This window comes from Exophiala viscosa (genome assembly GCF_022695815.1).
Source record: "Exophiala viscosa unplaced genomic scaffold EDD37scaffold_1, whole genome shotgun sequence".
NCBI lineage: Eukaryota > Fungi > Ascomycota > Eurotiomycetes > Chaetothyriales > Herpotrichiellaceae > Exophiala > Exophiala viscosa.
This window is the reverse complement of record NW_026944353.1, coordinates 487,836-507,332: the sequence shown is the minus strand read 5'-3', so window position 1 is coordinate 507,332 and position 19,497 is coordinate 487,836. Positions and strand designations below refer to the sequence as shown.

Here is a 19,497-nt window from a genome sequence, read left to right as displayed (position 1 = left end):
TGTGAGAGCATCGTATCTTTAGGGTGCTGGACCTTTGCTCTCATCGAACTCCTTGATCTCGCCAATCACGCTCTGCAACATGTCGGGAACGATGACTGCTGCATCTCCTTCGAAAAACCAGTCCTGCTTGGTCATTTCTCTGGCATCGCTGCGATCCATGTTGATGACTGCGACTCGTGCTCCTTTAGCGCGTGCCATGTTGATGTATCCTGCCGCCGGATAGACCTTTGCGCTTGTGCCGATCACCAGCATCAAGTCGATCTTCTCAGGCGACTCGAAATATTCCTCCACGTCCTGCATGACATCTTCCGGTAGTGCTTCGCCAAACCACACAACTCCTGGTCGAAGCAAGTTCTTCTTGCATTGCGGGCATTGTGGCAGATCTTCTCGTTTCAGTGCAGGTAGCTTGACATTGATATCCGAAGTGTCAGCTCCCCGAAGGAGTTTGTGCTTCTTCTGCTCCACAGCCGCTTTGAGTTGTGAGTCAGGAGCGGTATTTCCATACTCTGGAAGTGCCAAACCAGGAACAATAGGGTCGGCGAAGTCATTCTTCCGGTAGTAACCACAACTGTGCTCATCCCAGCACTTGACATCGAAGAGATTGCCGTGCAATAGTTTTAGTTGCTCAGCAGGATGACCGGCACGCGGACCTAATCCATCGACGTTCTGCGATAGTGTGACGAAGTTTGGATTTCGACGGGCCAACTCTGCCAACGCAAGGTGGGCTCGGTTTGGTTTGGCATTGAGAGCCATGTGGCGTCTGTAAGAATAGAATTGCCATGATAGAACGGGATCGGCCTGAAATGCTTCGGGCGTGGCAAGCATTGTGGCCTCATAGGTCCTCCATAGTCCACCAGCACCACGAAACGTCGGCAGACCACTGGAAGCCGAGAGACCAGCTCCTAGCAAAGCAACGATACGCTTGGAGGAGTGCAGATGTTGCACGAAAGAACTGATGTCGGTCAAAGGCATTTCTTCGGTTGCAGGAGGAGCCATCTTCAGTCAGAATATTGAAATATGGGGTTTGAGTTCGGGCACAAAGGTTGAGAATGCATCATTTCGAAGAGATCGGGGTTTGTTTCCTGGGGCACGCGATCAAAAAGTGATGATTTGAGGTGTCACCATGTGCCCAAAAGTGAATATGTATAGGCAATTGGTTAGGCAGTATTGGAAAGAAGTGACAGTGATTGGAAAGAGTGAGTTTAACCCCGAGAATCAATCAACAAATCGGAGAAGAAGCCGCAACTCTGAAATGCAATCACTGAATGCCACATGAGAACGTGATGATAACGTTCCATTCATTCAATTCCTAGAAATCCCTCCACCTTTGCGCATCCCATCAATCAATCCATCTTCTGATTGATTCCCAGACATTCACTACTCCAGGTTTCTGGAACTCTTTACCGAGATATCCATTCACACCGCCTCATATATCGAACCACATTTCACATGTCAGACCACCTTCATACGCGCATCGAAGTCACTCGCCGCCGTACAAATATCCTTTGATAAGCCCTCGATACCGCTCGTGTCCGAAACTTCGCCACCAATGTCCCCCCAATTTTCCCGCGTTACAGAGTTATAACAGGCACTTAATGTGAAGACGAGGAGGGATTGATGCACAGAATCTATCACAATATGGGGGTCACGACGCGATCCCGCCTCAACCGCAGGCGAGTCAACGCTCTGGTCTTCGTCACGGACAAGATTGGCCCTGAAGTCCTCCCTTTCCTCATACAAAACCCAGACCTCAACCTGCGAGTAATATCAGACACTCCCAAGGCCGAATTCCAGCAGTATATGAGTTCTGGTATCAGTCTCGACAAAGTACAATGGTTCGACAACTCTCCACAAGATCCCTATCGAAATCAAGCCATGATGCAGGGACATAAATTGGCAAGATGGGCAGACCTCATGTTCATTGTGTTGGATGCAGGCATGATTTCCATGATGTTGAGTGGCTTCACAACCGATGTGATCTTACATACGCTCAGGTGCTGGGACGTATCGAAAAGGATTGCTCTTCTACCAGAGATGAGCGTGGATCAGTGGAAACACCCCATGTGGAAGAAACAATTATCCAAACTCGAGCGCAAATGGGATTGGGTCCATGTTCTCCGGCCTGCACTTTGGGATTACGCTCAAGACCCTCACAACCACACTCAGCCAGGCCCTGACCCCTTGGGCGAAGAACTCGAGATTGAATGGCAATGGGATGGCCCGGAGGAGATCATTGAAGCCATCGATAGTGAAGCCCAAACCATCTTCCGCTCGATGCATTCCAAGTTATCCTCCGCTATCCCACGCCTTTCGCCCGCGAACCCAGCCTGCTCCAAACCACGCCTCCCCGCCGAAATATGGACCATCATCCTGGACGCCTTAGGTGATTGGGAATTGGCCACCGCCCTAGGAATCTACACCCACATCCGCACACCGCACGAGTGGGAGACTCTCGTTCCAAAATCGGGATCCAAGAAGATCCCGTCTCTTGAATACACGATCCTCACGCAGCCACTCTCCCAAATAAAGGCCTACTTCACGAACAACACATCATCCCAGCTCTCCCCTATAGCAACTCGGCTCATCTTCCGTTTCAGCATGACCGATCTCCTAACCTACCTCGCTCTACAACAGAAAGATATTTTCTGGACGTCCTTTGGCCTCGCCCTCCTCCCACACAAGGCCTCACTGATCTACAACTCACCCACCATTCTGCAGTGGTGGCTCGACTGCCCGGCCGTCATCAAGAAGGAGTACGGCCCCGAGGCCATGGATGGCGCATCGCGTGCCGGCTTCGTCGAGGTTCTCGACTGGTGGCTCAACTCAGGCCTGAAACTGACGTACACGGAAAAAGCGCTCGAGTCGGCGTCGGCTAAGGGTCACGTCGAGGTTCTGGAATGGTGGCGCATCAATTCCCTCAAGATGGCCGGTACCGAGCACGAGATGCCTCTGAAAGTAGGCAAGTCGATTTTACTGGCCGCCCAGTCCGGCCGCGTCAACAGCATCGAGTGGTGGGAAAACAGCCAGATACCCTACGCGCACGAAGACGGCGTTGCAAGGCTCGCCTCGCAGCACGGCCATGTCGCTGTCCTCGAGCTCTGGCATAAGTACAAGGGCAGTAAGATGATTTTCGACAACCAGGTCCTGGTTGGTGCTACCAAAAACGGTCACGCGGGCGTGCTGCAGTGGTGGAAGGACGTCTCGCGCAAGACTGATATCAGAGTCGAGTATAAGACCTGCGATATTGAGGAGGCTATGGAGGATGCTGTCGGTGGTGGCGGCGAGGGTGAGGTCAGGGAGTGGTGGGGAAGGAATGGGTTGAATCTAGGTGTTGGCACTGGCGAGTGGATGAGGGTCAAGACATTGTGAGCATAACTTTTGCGTATTTGCTGATTGTCGCGTGAGCTGGTGCTCACTTACTTGCAAGGTGTCTGGCGAAGAGCTTTAGCTGCCGAAAAAGGTCTACAGGACTGAATGAAAGGTTGAGCTTTATCGAGAACATTTTTACCCGCAGATGTGTGGCATTTCGGTCAAATATCATCAATTTTCATCTCTGCCTGTTAGGCAGTCATGCAACTATGGGGACATCTTTATGTGCAACTCCGTGCTAGCTACTCCATGCCGCTTTCAGAGCAGACATTCCATACTTCTTCTTCCTGAAATTCGTCCAGCCCACTCCGGCCTGACAGAGAAACAGCGAGGTTTTTCAAACATAAGACAAATCTTGAGCCCCTGAGTTCAGGGGCATCAGTGCATCACCAGGCAAAGCTGTCCGTATGTCTCGACCGACAAACCAGATTATCCACCAAAGTGTCAGCACACAGTTGCGGCTCTGCGGAAGCGGTCCGGTGAAAGAGCACGCAGGCGCTTGCCACTGCGCAGACGATGTTCGACGAAGTGTCCCTCGGCGAATGTGTGTCCACTCAAAGGTTTCAGTGTCGAGAACTTGGAGCGGATCTTAGGCTTCTCGGCTTGAACTTTGATGACAAAGAAGCAGCAGAAGACCAAAAAGACCGATAAGGCTGTGAGTGTGAGGATAATGTGGTGGTTCAGAAAGTCAGAAAGCCAGCTTGAGAGAGCTCTAGATTGACCTCCGAGCAGGCCAAAGGAAGTCAAAATGCCTGACTTGTATTCCGTGAGAAGGGATATAAGGCTTTCCAAGAATACTGCGCAATGTTTAGCCAATCAGGACGCTCATGGAAACCATACTGCACGTACCATAGACTGCCATCAGGCTGCAGGAATACTTTCGTGGTTTCCAGAAGAATAGCACAGTAGCTGGCATGAGAAACATGGCCAATAGTCGGAGGTGAAGATAGCGCGTCATCTGAGCAGGGATTGTAAGAAGGGCAAACAGAGTGCTCAGAATGGCCGATGCTCTCTCAACCTGGGTGAGTGCTTGGTTGACTTTCTCGAGTCTCCATGAGACACTACCAGCAACCGCACTGGCACTGTCAAGATGAGATGCGAGCGATAGCGAAGACTCTCGCATCTCCTCGCCCAGGGCCAGGTTGGCCGTCTGAGCTTGAGACAACTCAGCACTCATCTGCAGGTGATGCTCGGCATTTGCTACTTGCTGAGACTGGGCTGAGACAAGTCGACCCAGTTCGCCCTCGACTTGAGAGAACAGGCCGTTGATATGCTACACAACATCAGCGAGGCTATTAGAGGCATCGGGCTGTGCATACCTGGACGGCTTCACTTGCGTGAAGTTGTGTCAAAGCTTCCGTGGTAGCTACAGCCAGCTCATGGACACGCTGCACATCTTTGGCCTGGGTTGCAGCGACCTGTGCGTTGTTCCTGCTTGTAGTATGGGCAGCATCGACCAGGAGTGCTTGCAGATTTGCGAAATCGGACAAAATCTTCCCCAGTGCCTGTATTTGTCAGTCAACTTTTTTTCAAGTGTAGCAACTCAACTTGACTCACTTCTTGTGTCTGGCTGACACCCGAGCCTGTCTTCGCCATAGATCGGTGTAAAGCTTCAGATACACTTTCCAGGTCCTCTTTGGCAGCACTCATCGCATGCTGAAAGGCACCCATCTCCGCCTTGTGCTGTTCCTCGACTTCCGCGCGGTTCTTCTGCTGCAGTTCAGTGATGTCCTGAGCACTTTCTTCCTGTTGTTTCAGAAAGCTCAACCACTGAGTTCGAGTCGAGGACAGGATGTTGCGAAAGTCTGGGAGCAATTCGGCCAGCTTCTGATAGGAATGTAAAGCATCCAGCCTGCTGGCCTCCAGGCCTCCAGCCTGGCACAAAGTGTTCGCCTCCTGTCGATTGTTGCTGTAGCTTGTCCAGTAGTAGTGTTCGGCCATCATAGCTTCGAGACAAGATGCCAAATTCTTGCCGTTGACGACCTCGAGGTCACCCTGCAAATGCGGAGGCATGCTCAAAACCAGCTTACATGCTACAGGCACAGCTGCACGGCCTTCCCCAGTCTCGCAGACAGCCACTCGCACGGCATAGGTGGATTTGGTACGCTCCAAGAACTCGTGTCTTCCCGGTCCCAGTTTCGAGTCCTTTCCAGCAGCTTTGCATGTTATCAGCAACTGAGCTGCCGCCTGCTGGTGACAGGTTGACTGCGTTGCGAGGCTGTCGATGACATGCATCGCCTTTTCAAAGACCGGATCTTGATCAAGGTCTCTGTAAGCAAGCAGATCGGTAAGATCCGGCTTCAGGTCGTCATGTGCTCGTCGTAGCCCTTTCCAGCTGAGATCGGCTACGACTGTTAGAGTATGTCCCGCCGTAGCCAACGACGTAAGAGCTTACCTTTCAGGAACGACTTGGCCTGAACACGGGCTAGAAAGAGCAGAATGATAACGACAATGACGTGAGTAAGCCAGAGTCGGCGACAGTTTCTTGCTGAGGACGACATGGTTTAACAGCCGATGGTCGCCGACGTGACGGAGTGTAGGAAGACAAGTATGGCAAGATGAGTAAAGGAGTAGAAGCAGATATGAAGGTATGGAAGGTTAGATAGTTGTATGAAAGAAGAGCATAGGGGGAAGACTCCTTGAGATGTGGAGATCGACGAGGTTGTGTGGTGTTGAGTACGAGGCTAGAAGGACTTATATCACCCCCATGTGAAAGTTATTGTGAACGAAAGCGGTAAGAAACAGGGAGTTATCCGCGATTTACCGACCTCACCTTTGAGTCAGGTTGACAGTCCAGTACAGATCCACAAGATCTTGTAGCATTGTCGAATGGCTTATGCAGTTGCATTGATGGGTGATAGGAATGAAGCTGGAAGAGAGAATAGAAGAGCAGGAGCGAAGTGAGTGAACGATCCGATCTTGGCCACGTGACTTCAGGTATTCTCCAAATCTTTGGCTCGGGCGCCAGTCGATCTCTAACCACAAATTATTGCTCGTCCAAGACAGCATCGAAGCGCAACCGAAACTCGAGAGACTTGCTGCACTTACAACATGAGGTGACCTGTAATATCTGACACCATCTTGCGCTCTTCCTTGACGCTCACCACGCGGAGTCTATACTCCTCGACATGGCCTGCACCAGTCTACACAACTCCCTCCGCCAGCTCGTGCGCGATGCAGGCCGCTCACGAGAAATCCCATCCTTCCTAATTCCAGCAATCTCTCAACCACGACAAACCAGACACAATGCTACGCTCGCTACTGCTGCGCCGCAGTCCCGAATTGGTCGATCTCCCATCACTGTACCTCCCGAAGTCTCGCTGCGATTTTACGACCTACCCAAGACGAATTCGCGGAGTAGGAACCCAGACACTGCATCTACGGTCGTCGAGGTGACCGGTCCTTTAGGTACGAGACAAGGGGAAATCAAACATTGGGAAGCAATTTCAGACTGACGCGATTGACTTTAGGAAAACTGACTGTACCATTACCACCATACCTCAGGACAGAACTCGATGAAGCTGCGAATAAGATTAATCTCAACGTCAACGATGCATCAGAACAGCATCAGCGCTCGATGTGGGGGACAATGCGCGCCCTTATACAAAATACCGTTTCCGGTGTGTCGGAAGGCCATCTTTGCATTATCCGAATGGTGGGAGTCGGTTACCGTGCAACGATTGAAGATACAGCCATTACGAAAAAGCCGGCCTACCCTGGCCAAAGATTTGTCAACTTGAAATTGGGTTACGCACATCCCATCGAAATGCCGATACCACAGGGCGTCAAGGCAAGCGTGCCGCAACCGACGAGAATCCTGCTGGAAGGTTGTGATAAGCAGGTCATCAAGCAATTTGCGGCAGAGATCCGCGTATGGCGGAAGCCAGAACCGTACAAGGGAAAGGGTATATTTGTCGACGGTGAGACGATACGGCTGAAGGCGAAGAAGATCAAATAGAGCGAGCGCTATCATATCGTTCTGTTTCGGCTGTATGTATCAATGCTGTATCTCTATACCATTTTATGATTTGGTGGCTAGAACCTCCTGCACAGCCTTAAGCACTTCGGCGTGCACATTCGCCGGCGAAGCAATAACTCCCTTATTCTCAGTGAGCGTCCTGCCGAGACTAAAATTCAGCCGGTTGCCCTTGATATCTGTGACCCGACCACCAGCTTCACGCACGATGAGGTCTCCAGCGGCGTGATCCCAGATCTTCTCAATGTAGTCTTTTCGCACGGGTAGACGTAGATACAGGTCTCCTGCACCACGAGCAACAGAGCCATACTTGGCCTGACTGTCCATCTGCACCGGTTTGCCAGTGATACCCAATTTCTCCGCGATCAGGGCATTGTCGCCCTTGGAGCTGTGCCCGGCCTCGACGCTCTCGCACATGACAGCCTCGCTGACTTTGGTGATCTTGCTGACGTGGATGGACTGGCCTTTGGTGACAGCGCCACGGGTGAGTTGTTGGGAAGTGGCGCCTTCGCCTTGCACAGCTGAGAAAAGCACGCCCTTGCCCTCGGCGTCGCTAGCCGCCGTGCCGATATCCTCGGCCAACGGGGCGCTATCGTCGACAGGGAGGTTAGGGCAGCCCAGCACACCGACCTTCACGTCACCGTCGACCATGAGCGCGAGACAAACGGCGTATTGTCCGCCGCGGAGGAAACCTTTCGTCCCATCAATGGGGTCTAGAGCCCAGATGCGGCCTTTGTTCCCGCCAGCGCTGTTCCCCAGGTCGATGGCATCGAGCATCTCATTTTCTGACTTGATTGGTCCACCTAACAGAGCGTCGCTTTCAGAGTCGTCGAGTTTGACATCCTTGACGAGGTTCCAGATTTTGGAGGAGAGGTCTTTCTGCTCGCGGAGCGATGAGGCTTCTTCCTCGCCGACAACTTCGTCAGAGGGAAAATTGTGTTTGATAGCGGCGATGATCAGGGCTTGGGCTCCAAAGTCACCTATCGTCACCGGTGACTTGTCGTCCTTGGACACTGTGCCTTTAGCCTTTTCGTGGAAAACAGATTTGGTAAGTATGGCGGCACGTGCCACTGCCAATTGGGCGACCTTGAGCTCCTTCTCGTATGCCATGCTGTGATTTGAGCCTTTCAAGGCGTTGCTCGAGAAAGAAGACGTGCTATTGAGAGGTTTGATGCCAAGGCCTGCAGGTACAGAGCTTTTGGTGGGGGAGTGGAGTTGAGAAACGAGCGTACTCAGGCGGGACAGTGTCGACGATGAGGGGCGGCGAGGTGCCAGGATGAAAGCAATGATCACAACGACAATTGTACAGAGAAGATTCAGAAGAGATCGACGGTGCAGAAGTCTCATATACTCGTGACTGTTGCAGAAGTATCACTCACCGCCAAAACGAGGTTGTCAAAGTTGACTGTAGTTGAAGTTCTGATGCAACGCATCAAAGATGGTCGTCATGCTTGGCGGGTTCGTAGCAGCACAGCAGCGTACGCATTTCTTCCCTCACACACCGCTGGCCAAAAGGACGACATCAACCCGAAACCATGGTAGAGGGTGCAATGTTCACGCCGAGGCAAAGTGAAGAGCTATTGGTCTTTCCTCCTATACTACTGTAGTACCATTAAGTATCATTCGGTCTGCCCATGTCTGATGTGATAACTACAGTGGTACTTTCGTATTATAACGCCATGCAGAGTCTCGAAAGGTCCAAGCCTGGCCAGCCCCGGTTCATCTTTTGTCACCTGTCGGGGACTTCTTTAGGCCAGTGTTGTCCTTGTTAGGCGACGTCCAGAAGCTTTCACCGGTCGATCATCAAGCCCGCAAGCCACGACGAATCCTACCCGGACCGAGCTTCTAGCGGTGTGTCAAGTGGTGCGTGGCTTGAGAAACTAACAACAACAACAACCCAAGGCTGCTTCACAAACATCACCTCTACACTGTTCCACGGAATATCTGTGCGGAGGAATCTACTTGATTTCCTGATAAACAGATCAACAGATGACGAATCGCAAACATGGCTCCTGCTCAAGATAGCACCTCGATTCCTCGAACAACTGTTCGTTGATATTTTGAGAATGACGCAGTTCGAATTGGAATCTCCTTCGGCTTACCTGTGAGCATAGACGAATTGTCACTCCTACCAGCGCCTGGCCCCATTCGAGGCCGACTATTTGTGCCACATATGTGAATCCCGTAGAGACATGTAGCTCCGGTGCTTCCTTCGTTCCTGAGATGGACCTGATCCTCGACTTCTTCTGGATCAGTGAACTTGTGAAGGCGGTGAGATCAGGCAGAAGGACGAACCACAAGAGAATACTCGAGCATGTTGATACAGATTCAGCTAAGCTAATCAGCAAGGCTGCCCCTTTTTAGGCCACGCCACTATCGCCCGGCTCCCTGCTGGGTTCGGCTGCATCCTGCAAGATACACACTAGGCCTTTCCGCCGCGCTTGGTACCTTGCTTCCGGCGCTTGGATCCAAGCAGGCCCCAGAGCCGGGCTCCGAATGGGTTTGTGGGAGGACAGGGGCCCTGAAAGGATTTCTACATATGGCTTGCATCCGGCTTGTGATCCCGACGGGAGTCAGCATTCGCACAGAACAGACTGAAATAGGTCAGAAATGGTAACAACAGTAGTACTGATGTAGGAGGTCACTGGGACGAGTCATGGGATACCAAGTACCAGGCCGAGAAAAGGCGCCGAGAGAAGCTCTGGTTCCGGGCTTTCGGCTCAGCTGTCGCCAAAGCCTGCGCAATCTTGCTGCAGGACGAATGACGGCTTCTTGAAGAATGGAGTTGGCAGCTGGGCATCAAGGATTGGGAGAAGTCAATCTTGCAATAGCCGAAGCAAGAAGGAAACCGAATGTGTGGCGATGGCGCTGCAAATGGCTGGCGGATATTTGTTGTTTGCTCCTTCTGGGCTTCTAGGCGGTTGAGTTCCAGGTTACTTTGGCTCCGTAACTTTGGCGAAAGTGACCAAACTAAATCTGGTCGGACAAGGAAGCAGCTGTTGTACTGTTTCCCCGTCCAACTGTGCAACCCGCATCCGCAGCCCACGCACCGTTCACTCAATGCTCATTGAACCCCCCCCTTCTGCGATTGCGAATTACGAGTTCACACGCCGCTTCCTTTCTGACATATAGAGCCTCGTAGCCATGTTTTCCGCCTCGGTGAGTCTTTGCTTTTCCTCCTGTTACATTCTGTGCTGCTTGGATCCCATCTGAACGACAACCTATCCTTACCCCGCCATGCCTTCCATCATGAAGCCCAGCATGTCTCTACTCTTTCTACACGCCCCAGCTTGTGCACCTGATGCCGGATTCTCCGACTTTCCCAAGCCCGAGGAACCAGAGCCAGCAGATTCTTACGAGCTGGAGACGCTGTTGCATCAAGAGACACATGAAAACGAAGTGTGTGACTGTTGTGCCCGCAAGAAACGGCGGACGTCCTTCAACGCCTCTCCACAACCTCCAGTCATCTCTCGACGATCTCTGCCACCGGAACTCCGAGGTTGCAAGCGCCTGGTTGCTACGCTTCTGCATTTTGCATGTTGTGCTCGTCAGCGCAGAAGATATCAGCTAATAAACCGCTATCGTTACCATAAACAGAAGAAACCCTTCTCCGCCATCTCTGTCCATGTCGAGACCTACACCTCCGAAACATACGATGAAGACGATCTTGCCGGTGTCCCTGACCTGCTCGAAGTTATCAAGCTGCAGAATACTGGTCCGCAGGAGGTTGCTCGGGCATTGAGGAAGAAATTGAAGTATGGCAGTGTACATCGACAGCTAAGGGCCCTCACCATTCTCGACGGCCTTTTACAAAATGGCGGGACAAGAGTACAAAGAGCACTACTGTCTGACGGCCCTCTGCTGGAACGACTGAGGATTGCTGCAGCCGATCCAACTTCAGATCCAGATGTTCGAACCAAGTGCAAAGATCTCTTTGGACAGTGGGTCGCCAGCTCGAAAGACAACCCCGGACTGGAAGGAGCCAAGTCATTGTACAACCAACTACCAAAGACACATAAGCCGGTCCAACAAAGACGGGAGCAAAGCAAGGTGCTTCGGGAGACCGAAGAGGACGTACAACGGGAGCAGGAAGCAGAGATGGCGCGGGACCGATCAGACAGCATTCCTAGAGCGGGTGAACCCTCGAGCCCCAACATGCTACGAAAAGCGAGCTCGCCCGTCACGCTGGGACAGTCGTCACTGTTCGCTTCGAAAAAGGTCAAGAAAGACAAAAAGGGCAAAGTAAAAGCATTCAATCTGGAACGTGAGAAGCCATCCATACTACAATCAATCGCAGCGTCCTCGGTGGCTTCTACCGGACTAACCAATGCCCTACGGCTGGTCAACCGAGAAAATGAGCGCGTGTCTCACAACGCAGAAGTGATGAAACGCTTTGAGACTTGCAAGCAGCTTCGCCGCCAGATCCTTCGCTACATTCAGCTAGTTGAGTCGGAAGAGTTTCTGGGAGGTCTGATTCACGCCAATGAGGAGTTGGTCAACGCTCTGATGGCCTTCGAAGTCATGGACAAGGCTGTGGACGACGATTCGGACAGCGAGCTTGAGGAGGCACAGCACCGCAGCCGAGAAGCGGCTAGAAGCGAACAAGCTGCTGCTAGGGAGGCCGAGAAACTCGTCGCCGCGATGAACATATCCAGTCCAGCGAAACCTCCGCGGCCCGCGCCAGGACATATCGCCATGCCACCACCTGCGAGGGCGGCACGATCAGCCAACACAAATTGGAAGGCGAAGCAGATTGAGAGTGATAGCGAGAGTGAGACGGATGTAGATGACGACGAGGACAATCCTTTCGGCGACAAGAATGCCATGAAGACGCCAGACCCTGATCTGGGAAGGAGGGGATATACCTGGAAAGAAGTATAGTGTTCACTCCAGGAATGGATGCTGGGATGTGGCACTGGGTTTGGCGTGGGCCTGTAAGCTTGCCGCATTGGCAATTGCGCCTAGCGAGGACGTTGTTATCCTTATGAAGTTATGAATTTTGATGAGTTCTGGAATGTTGACGAACCCTACCTTTGATCAACTGTTGTCCCGGTAAATCCTTCTTCGTTTCAGCAAGTGCACGGCCTATAACCCAGGTATCTCGTGCTGAAATACCCTATCGTCTGAGAGAAGAAGCGCTACGGGGACTGGTAGCCGGTTGAGAGCCTAGAAATTCAGCTGCAATTCATTACCCGGTCGTCCTAAAGATGTACAGTATTTTCTCTGTGTTGTCACCCATACTACCAGCCAAATTGATTTTCTCTATGACCCCATCTGAATCCATCCGTAGTATGAAGACCTTGCGCACAGAAGACTGCCAATCTGATTGTTCGCCATAATCAATGCTCATCCTTGTTCCATCCATGATCAGTCCACGAGGAGACCGTTCTTTCTCTACATGATGACCTCATTCGAAACATCGCGCTTCAACTCCTTGTACGGCAAGCAAATGCAGTTCTGCACGCGGACCTCATCGCCAACACCGCACTCCTTGCCCAAGATAGTAATGCTCTGGACCTTGACGCCGTTCTTGATGATACTAGTAGTATGGCTTGTGACTGGGGTCGGGGTACCTTCGACACGAGCCCAAGCGCCGACGCGAGAGTTCCAGCCGATAATGGCGTACAGGACACAAGCGTCGTGCTTGATCTCGGCCTCCTCGAGCACGATGGCTTCCTTGACACGGGCGCCCGCACCAATGATTGCCTTCGGACCAACTGACACATTTGGACCGAGTTTTGCAGTCGGGTCGACAGTGGCGGTAGGGTGGATGAAGACTGGCGGGACGATGTTGGCGGACGGCGTTGCGATTTCGGGCGATTGCGACTGGAAGGCCTTGGCCAGATACAAGGCGTTAGCGGGCACGGCGGATCCAGCGGTCTTGATTTGGCGCCAGAAGTCCTTTGTCTCGTGGACGAAAAAGCGGTTGCTGTCAGCGAGATCCGACAGAATGTCCTGCTCGAGACGCAACACTTCGTTCTTCTCGCCGTCCTCTTCTGGGTCCGCGACGTACGAGGTGTCCAGGTTCTCGGACGAAGGGTACGAGATCATCCGCGGGCGCTCGGTCTTGCGCTTGATGGCGCTCCGAATCGACGGGAAAATGCACTCTGTCGCGAACAGGTAGACACCGCAGTTGATCAGGTTGGAGATGTGCGACTCGGGCTTCTCGACGTAATGCAACACACGTTTGGAGTGGGCGTCGGAGACGATACATCCAAAGTTCGAGGCGGCGTCGTTGCTGACTCTGGTCCCCAAAATAACGGCCTCGGCGTCTTTCTCCTCGAACAGCTTGAGCATGGCCTCGAGAGGGAACGAGCAGCAGACGTCCGAGTTGAGCACGAAGAATCGATCTGGCTTGCCCTTGAGGATGGCGTCGCGGAAGTGGTACAGACCGCCTGCCGTACCGAGGGCCTGGTACTCGCGGAGGTACTGGATCTTGATCTGGGGGAATTCTCGGGATGAGTCCTTGATGAAGTCACGGAAGACATTCTCGTCGTAGTAGCCGATCAAAATCACTTCTTTGAGTTCGGGGACTTTGGACACGGCCTTAAGGCAGTGCCAGATGATTGAGTGGCCGGCGACTTCGAAGAGTGGCTATAAAAAAAAGGGGAAAGTAATGGTTAGTTATTTTGCTGCGGTGTACAAAGCCGCGATGATGATTCAATACCTTTGGGACATCGAGACTGAGTGGTCTGAAGCGAGTTCCTCTAGACGGTCCTCCGACCTATTTGTTGTCAGCAAGATAAGTGAGCGGTTCATGATTTGTAGACTAACCAAAATGACGGCCTTGGTCACAGCATTGGAGCCAGTGGCCCGATTACTGCGCGAGGGGACCTTCAACATGGTCTGGTCTCAGTCTGGGTCTGTGATTGAAAGAATATATGGTGTCGATCTATTTGTTATCAAGAGCTGTTATCTTGACAAAGGGTGATTGATGTCGTCTTGTGTAAAGGTGCAAAGTGAGGCCACGGTTCACCGATTTCAGATTGACCGCCAACCAACAAAAAGACGCTCTCGACCCCTGTCACGTGTGTCTCCTAATTACAGGTACTGTACCGAGCTGCCCCGCCAAGGCTCTAGACCAGATCGGTGTTTTCCCCCTGCGAAATAACGATCTTTTTGACCCGGAGTGGCGTTTTGGTTTCCTTCACTTCGTCCAGCCATTTGGTCGCACGTGGGACCGCAGCGGATATCAGTCTTGCAGACTAATCTGCACACTCGGAGCCTTGCCGGTATCACGTTCAGCAGTATTTCAGCTGCTCCAGAATTCTGAAAAACAATATCGAGACCTCCTTAAAATATGCGACAACATGCTTGACACCAGCTAACTGGTTCATCGCTGAGAACTATGGTATTTCAATATGCGACGGCGGAAAGAAAGGATGCCATCCTGGTGATGCATCCATCGTCACTCTCCGAGGACGCCGGCGAGTCACCCCTACTTCTCCAGACACCCTCGCCGGCTTTGATTCTCAGACCCTCTCCTTCTCAATATCACTCCCAGTCAACTCCCTCTGCGCACCCGTCTGGGCCACGCTGCCCGTCAATGCCGCCTGTCCGACCTCCTTCATGAATCCCAGCGTGCTGACCTCCTTCTTCCAATAAACAATATGCTTCGACTTGACCTCAATCAAACTCATTCTCGGGTCCTTCCACGTGCCATCATGAACCCCGTCCTTGAGATCGCCGAACCAAGCACTGACTGTACTACTATAAAGTTCCTTGATCCTCGGATCGTCATTACTCGCCGTCGTCGCCTCGCCAGAAATACTGATCCAATCCTGCGTTTTGGTGTCCTGGAAAACAATCTGCACTTCTCTGTTGGATTTCAAATCCTCGAATTTTTGAGAGTCCTTGTTGGTGAGGTACAAAATGTCGGGTCCCGAGCGTTTGGCAACGGCCATGGATCGGCCCACGAAGCCGACGTTCTTGCGGTACGTGCTAAGCATACCGATCTTCTGGCCGTCGATCAGGTCGTAGAGTTCTTTAAATTGAACGTCCTTGGGCGTTTCACTGTCGAATTGCTTTGTGACTGCGGGGTCATTGCCGGCGTCGACTTCGCCTTTCTTTAGTGCTTCGGGCATTTTGAATGAGGTGCTGGCGTGGATGTTTCTTCCAAATACGTGAGGATGTATGGACAAAATTGATCTGGGTTTGCTTGATTTGCAAAAGGCCCGTAGTATGGATGGGTTGAAAATGGTGGTCATTGTAGTATCTCAAACCAGATCAATAGAACAGAGGTGAGGTCGTCTTATACTCGTAGAATACCTGTAGGAACAAGCGATGAAATCATGCTAAAGTTAGCTCATATGACGGAGACGCAAGTGACAAGATGCCTTGTCTTCCAAGCAGACGCCAGAGCCATGACTCGTACATGCACCATGTCTTTGCTAGCAAACACCATACGATTGTGGACGTGATGTTTCCCCCAGATCCATGCTGAGACAGATCCGATCTTGTGAGTGGGTGGGAAAAGGAATCCACAGAAAGTGGTGACGACACAAATTTGTCCTTCGACATCTCACAGAACAATCGCATCAGGACCGTCTCCAAATGTGACACGGGAATCGGGAGAAGATGAAACCGAGATACAGAATGGATTGTAGAACCTTGTTTATGGTACAAGCGTATTAGGTAGGATGCTCGAATCAGACCAAATGCATATGCACTTCTCGCCTTTTCTAGATCAACACCTTCACACAACATATCCCGTAAGTCCATGGCGCCCTTCAATGCTCGTAAATCGTCCATCATACATTTCCTCATATCATCCACCTTGCCAAAACAATCACGACATCTTAACGTCCTCCGACCTGCTTCTTGGAGAAAGGTGGGATCCAGCAAAGAGCCAAGTTCATGGCGATAGTGATACAACCAATGATCCAGAATGATTTGTCGTAGGCATTGTACCGGAAGATGACGGCGAAGATGACACCGCCAAAGTTGCCAGTAGCACCGGTCATGCCAGACACGACACCGTTGGCGTGTGGGTTGACGTGAGGCACCAGGGAGAAGTTGGCACCATTACCTCCCTCCAAAAAGAATGCCAGGCCAGCAATCAAACCAAACATGGTGTGCTGGTTGTGGGGGTTAAGCACACCGATGACGATGAGGAAGACGCCAGTGATAACACCACAAGTGTGCAACAACGCCTTCTTCGCCCAGACTGTGTGAAGATTTCGGTACAACAAGTCGGAGATGATACCGCCGAGGGGACGGGCTACCACATTCAACAGTCCGAACATGGCCGCCCAGTCTCCTGACTCACTCAGACCAAGCGTCTTGAAGTTCTTCTGGTAGTAAGTGCCGAGAATGGAGTTGATGGACAACTCTGCGCCGAAGCTGCAGAAATAGCAGAAAGCGGTGACAAGGGTGTGAGGTGAGAACATGACGCCAAAGACCTGCTTGGCAGTCGGCTTTTGAACAATCTCTCCACGCGCCGTGTCAAGCATTTGCTGCTCGCTCAATTGTGCCTCATGATCAGCGTAAGTCGACGTCTTGCGGTCGCCTGTGGCGTCATATTGTAACTTTTGATCGCCAACGGTCGATGGCGGTGAGTTGGTGCCCTCGGTTGATACCTTATCGGTGATGCCACCTGTAGGTGCATCAACGAGCCTAGCCTGCACACCATGTGCTGCGAGATTTTGCTCGGCATGAAGGTGACGCTCGCTCCACTTGCCGACAGGAGTGTCCTCGCACAGTAGGATAAGGCCAGCAGTGACGAATAGAATGATGATACCGGGGATCACGAAAGACACTCGCCAGGCTTCGTGGGGCTTCAAGCCCCGTTTGAGGAAGGACTTGTAGATGGCGGGCATGAGGAAGTAGGTCACACCACCACCAGCATTGCCGAATCCGGCAGCAACAGCATTGGCCGTCCCAACAATGTTCTTGTCGAAGAAGCCGGTCGACCATACCTGGCAGGGCACAAAAGAACCGCCAAGGATACCGATGAAGAATCGAAGAGCAAAGAGTTCGTTTCTGGTGTAGGCCGTGCCGGACAAGAACGTGGGAATAGCACCAATGAGCAAGGTTCCCGCGAACGTGTAACGAGGTCCGAAACGATCGCAGCAGGGTCCAGCAATAAGACGCACTATCAACGTCGCACAGAGGGCGATGATGTTCGAGTTAGCGACATCGATTTTGGTCAACTTGAGATCCTTTTTGATGATGTCGTTCAACTGATACCAGTCAGTGCCATGAAGCTTGAAGCAGTGTACGGTGGAAGACTTACCAGTGGTGGGAAAGCATACCAGGACCAAAAGGCCACGAAGAAGCCGAACCACGAGAAGAAGAACACTCGCCCATAGATGTTGACGATGTTGAAGAAGGGAAGGGTCCGAGCCTTGTGGGTGATAGGGTTGACCTCGGGTGCCTTGAAAAGCGTAGCAGGATTAAACATGATGGCGGTGGTATACACGCTGCTGCGGTGGAGGTATGTCGTAGATGGATACTCGTCGACTGGGTCGATGGCGACCTGCTCGAAGTGTTTTCGAGGTTGATGAATAGCGAGAACAGGGATGCGGATCGCGAGGGTACATATACACAGAGCTAGATCTCCCCTCCCACGATGTCAAATACCATAAGATATTGTGTAGATATGACGTTGGTGTCCTTTCTCCGGGGATTCAACACAGACGCGGTTCGAGGCTGGGGTCTATGCAGACCAGCAAGTCCGCGGCCGATCCTTTCCAGAGATCGGATGCCCAGTGAACGAATCAAAAGGATCGACTATACAAGCCACCTCTCAAATGGGCCAAGTCGTCGCTGATAAGGGAGATTTATGGGTCCTGGCGTCCTTAGACAAGACCCAGTCGATCTGCTATGAGCTCCGAGGCGGAGGTCTCTGTGTTCAGACGTAGTCAAATACCTGGACACACTCGTTGTTGCCTTTGTGTCCTCGGAGTTTGTTGCTCAGCCTTAAAAGATATATTGTTTGATGTTCCAGCCTTGTCGAGGTTTTGTGTGTGCCTGCTTCTGCACGTCTGGTGTGTTGCAAACCACCTCGCTAGATGTCTTGTTTACAGCCTTCGACCCCTAGTGATCAACTACGCATCGTTGCGTAGCTGTCCCAGTCTCGAGACTCAGTGACGAAAGTGTCGATCTGTGATGTGAAAAGCTGATAGACGAACCAGTGAGGCTGGCCGATCAATCTGACATTCGAGGATGCTTTTCTAAGCAGGGGAGTGCGATTGGGTGTGCCGGAGGGCAGATGCTAGGCAGACTTTGGCTCTAGGATCGAGGAAAGATAAGAAAAGACAGAGTGCCCATGTCCATGACAGGCCTGAGAAGTGAGTCTAAACCTCAGTGGTGCACGGTAGTGAGAGGTTGTGAGGATGTGGTTGGACGTCGGACGAGGCTTATCTGTGCCATGTGCTGTTTTGGTGTAACCAGGTGGATCCTCCTTATCGGAATTCGACGACGTTCCCGTTATTAAGTCGACCTCCTTTGATAAGAACGAGGCTCCTCTGGCCACATTTATATCGATTTCATATTCTCCGCGGGATACGTGTTGAGCCAAAATGTCATACTTCGACCTGCGATACTGAACTTGTTGGATTCATGTTGCGCTATGCTATGAATAGAGTTTATCCATTTGACATTCCGGTGCTGATATGCCAATCGAAGACTCCGTGAGATGCCAGTCTTTTTTTCGATCTCAAGCAGATACACTTCCGTCCGGCCAAGGCAGATGGCGTCGACAGTATGGCGATGAGAATGTCGCTCTACGACAGCGCAACAACGTGTGAGATAAGGAAAAATTTGGGTATCACGAACCAATGTGCCTTCCCGAATAGGCGATGTCTTGGCATATCAGGTATGTTGGCCACGTCGGCACTGACAGGACCGACCTAAGCATGACCTCCTAATCTTCGTCCCACCACGTCGATGGTCTTGTCCCTTCCGATGAACTGCTTGCATGAACAGTGTGGACATGCTGGACCACTTGAAGCCCCTTATAGATTCTCCTCGGAGCAATGGCATTTTTCCATCATAGCCAAGTTCCTCTCGTACCAGATACCCCGGTGTCTGCTTCTTTGCTTTTCGATCTGAAAGGGTACGAGTGCCTGAGACGCAGTCCTTCAGTCTCGAGATACTAGCTTTCATGTTCAACGATGGTCCTGGCCAGCTATGAGTCTCCTTTTTCCGTC

The 19,497-nt window shown here is 51.8% G+C and overlaps 9 protein-coding genes across 9 annotated transcripts; 3 read left to right on the top strand and 6 right to left on the bottom strand.

The window, feature by feature from the left end:
• Positions 1 to 18: 18 nt before the first annotated feature.
• On the bottom strand, positions 19 to 996 carry EDD37DRAFT_603455 (DHS-like NAD/FAD-binding domain-containing protein; the record flags this gene model as incomplete). The annotated part of the gene is made up of 1 exon (XM_062814649.1): positions 19 to 996. The coding sequence occupies one exon, from the start codon at positions 994 to 996 to the stop codon at positions 19 to 21; it is 978 nt and encodes a 325-aa protein (XP_062674415.1).
• A 642-nt stretch (positions 997 to 1,638) lies between these two features.
• Positions 1,639 to 3,369, top strand: EDD37DRAFT_644321 (uncharacterized protein; the record flags this gene model as incomplete). The annotated part of the gene is made up of 1 exon (XM_062817494.1): positions 1,639 to 3,369. One exon carries the CDS (start codon positions 1,639 to 1,641, stop codon positions 3,367 to 3,369), a length of 1,731 nt encoding a protein of 576 aa, XP_062674414.1.
• Positions 3,370 to 3,591: 222 nt separating this feature from the next.
• Positions 3,592 to 5,907, bottom strand: EDD37DRAFT_11362 (uncharacterized protein). The gene is made up of 5 exons (XM_062809245.1): positions 5,765 to 5,907; positions 4,927 to 5,714; positions 4,689 to 4,874; positions 4,219 to 4,642; positions 3,592 to 4,166 (listed from the first exon to the last, which is right to left on the bottom strand). The coding sequence occupies exons 1-5, from the start codon at positions 5,868 to 5,870 to the stop codon at positions 3,814 to 3,816; spliced, it is 1,857 nt and encodes a 618-aa protein (XP_062674413.1). The 5' UTR covers positions 5,871 to 5,907; the 3' UTR covers positions 3,592 to 3,813.
• A 373-nt stretch (positions 5,908 to 6,280) lies between these two features.
• EDD37DRAFT_614636 (50S ribosomal protein L6) lies at positions 6,281 to 7,334 on the top strand. The gene is made up of 2 exons (XM_062815548.1): positions 6,281 to 6,777; positions 6,840 to 7,334. Exons 1-2 carry the CDS (start codon positions 6,498 to 6,500, stop codon positions 7,325 to 7,327), a joined length of 768 nt encoding a protein of 255 aa, XP_062674412.1. The 5' UTR covers positions 6,281 to 6,497; the 3' UTR covers positions 7,328 to 7,334.
• EDD37DRAFT_614633 (3',5'-bisphosphate nucleotidase) lies at positions 7,335 to 8,815 on the bottom strand. Its single transcript, XM_062815547.1, has one exon. The coding sequence runs from the start codon at positions 8,690 to 8,692 to the stop codon at positions 7,391 to 7,393; it is 1,302 nt and encodes a 433-aa protein (XP_062674411.1). The 5' UTR covers positions 8,693 to 8,815; the 3' UTR covers positions 7,335 to 7,390.
• Positions 8,816 to 10,367: 1,552 nt separating this feature from the next.
• Positions 10,368 to 12,485, top strand: EDD37DRAFT_11246 (uncharacterized protein). Its single transcript, XM_062809233.1, has 2 exons — positions 10,368 to 10,504; positions 10,943 to 12,485. The coding sequence occupies exons 1-2, from the start codon at positions 10,490 to 10,492 to the stop codon at positions 12,224 to 12,226; spliced, it is 1,299 nt and encodes a 432-aa protein (XP_062674410.1). The 5' UTR covers positions 10,368 to 10,489; the 3' UTR covers positions 12,227 to 12,485.
• Positions 12,483 to 14,379, bottom strand: EDD37DRAFT_11238 (mannose-1-phosphate guanylyltransferase). Its single transcript, XM_062809232.1, has 3 exons — positions 14,120 to 14,379; positions 14,013 to 14,069; positions 12,483 to 13,939 (listed from the first exon to the last, which is right to left on the bottom strand). Exons 1-3 carry the CDS (start codon positions 14,186 to 14,188, stop codon positions 12,740 to 12,742), a joined length of 1,326 nt encoding a protein of 441 aa, XP_062674409.1. The 5' UTR covers positions 14,189 to 14,379; the 3' UTR covers positions 12,483 to 12,739.
• Positions 14,336 to 15,944, bottom strand: EDD37DRAFT_614624 (uncharacterized protein). The gene has a single exon (XM_062815546.1). The coding sequence runs from the start codon at positions 15,550 to 15,552 to the stop codon at positions 14,818 to 14,820; it is 735 nt and encodes a 244-aa protein (XP_062674408.1). The 5' UTR covers positions 15,553 to 15,944; the 3' UTR covers positions 14,336 to 14,817.
• A 20-nt stretch (positions 15,945 to 15,964) lies between these two features.
• Positions 15,965 to 17,958, bottom strand: EDD37DRAFT_11235 (major facilitator superfamily domain-containing protein). The gene is made up of 2 exons (XM_062809231.1): positions 17,580 to 17,958; positions 15,965 to 17,526 (listed from the first exon to the last, which is right to left on the bottom strand). Exons 1-2 carry the CDS (start codon positions 17,745 to 17,747, stop codon positions 16,144 to 16,146), a joined length of 1,551 nt encoding a protein of 516 aa, XP_062674407.1. The 5' UTR covers positions 17,748 to 17,958; the 3' UTR covers positions 15,965 to 16,143.
• Between the last annotated feature and the right edge of the window lie 1,539 nt (positions 17,959 to 19,497).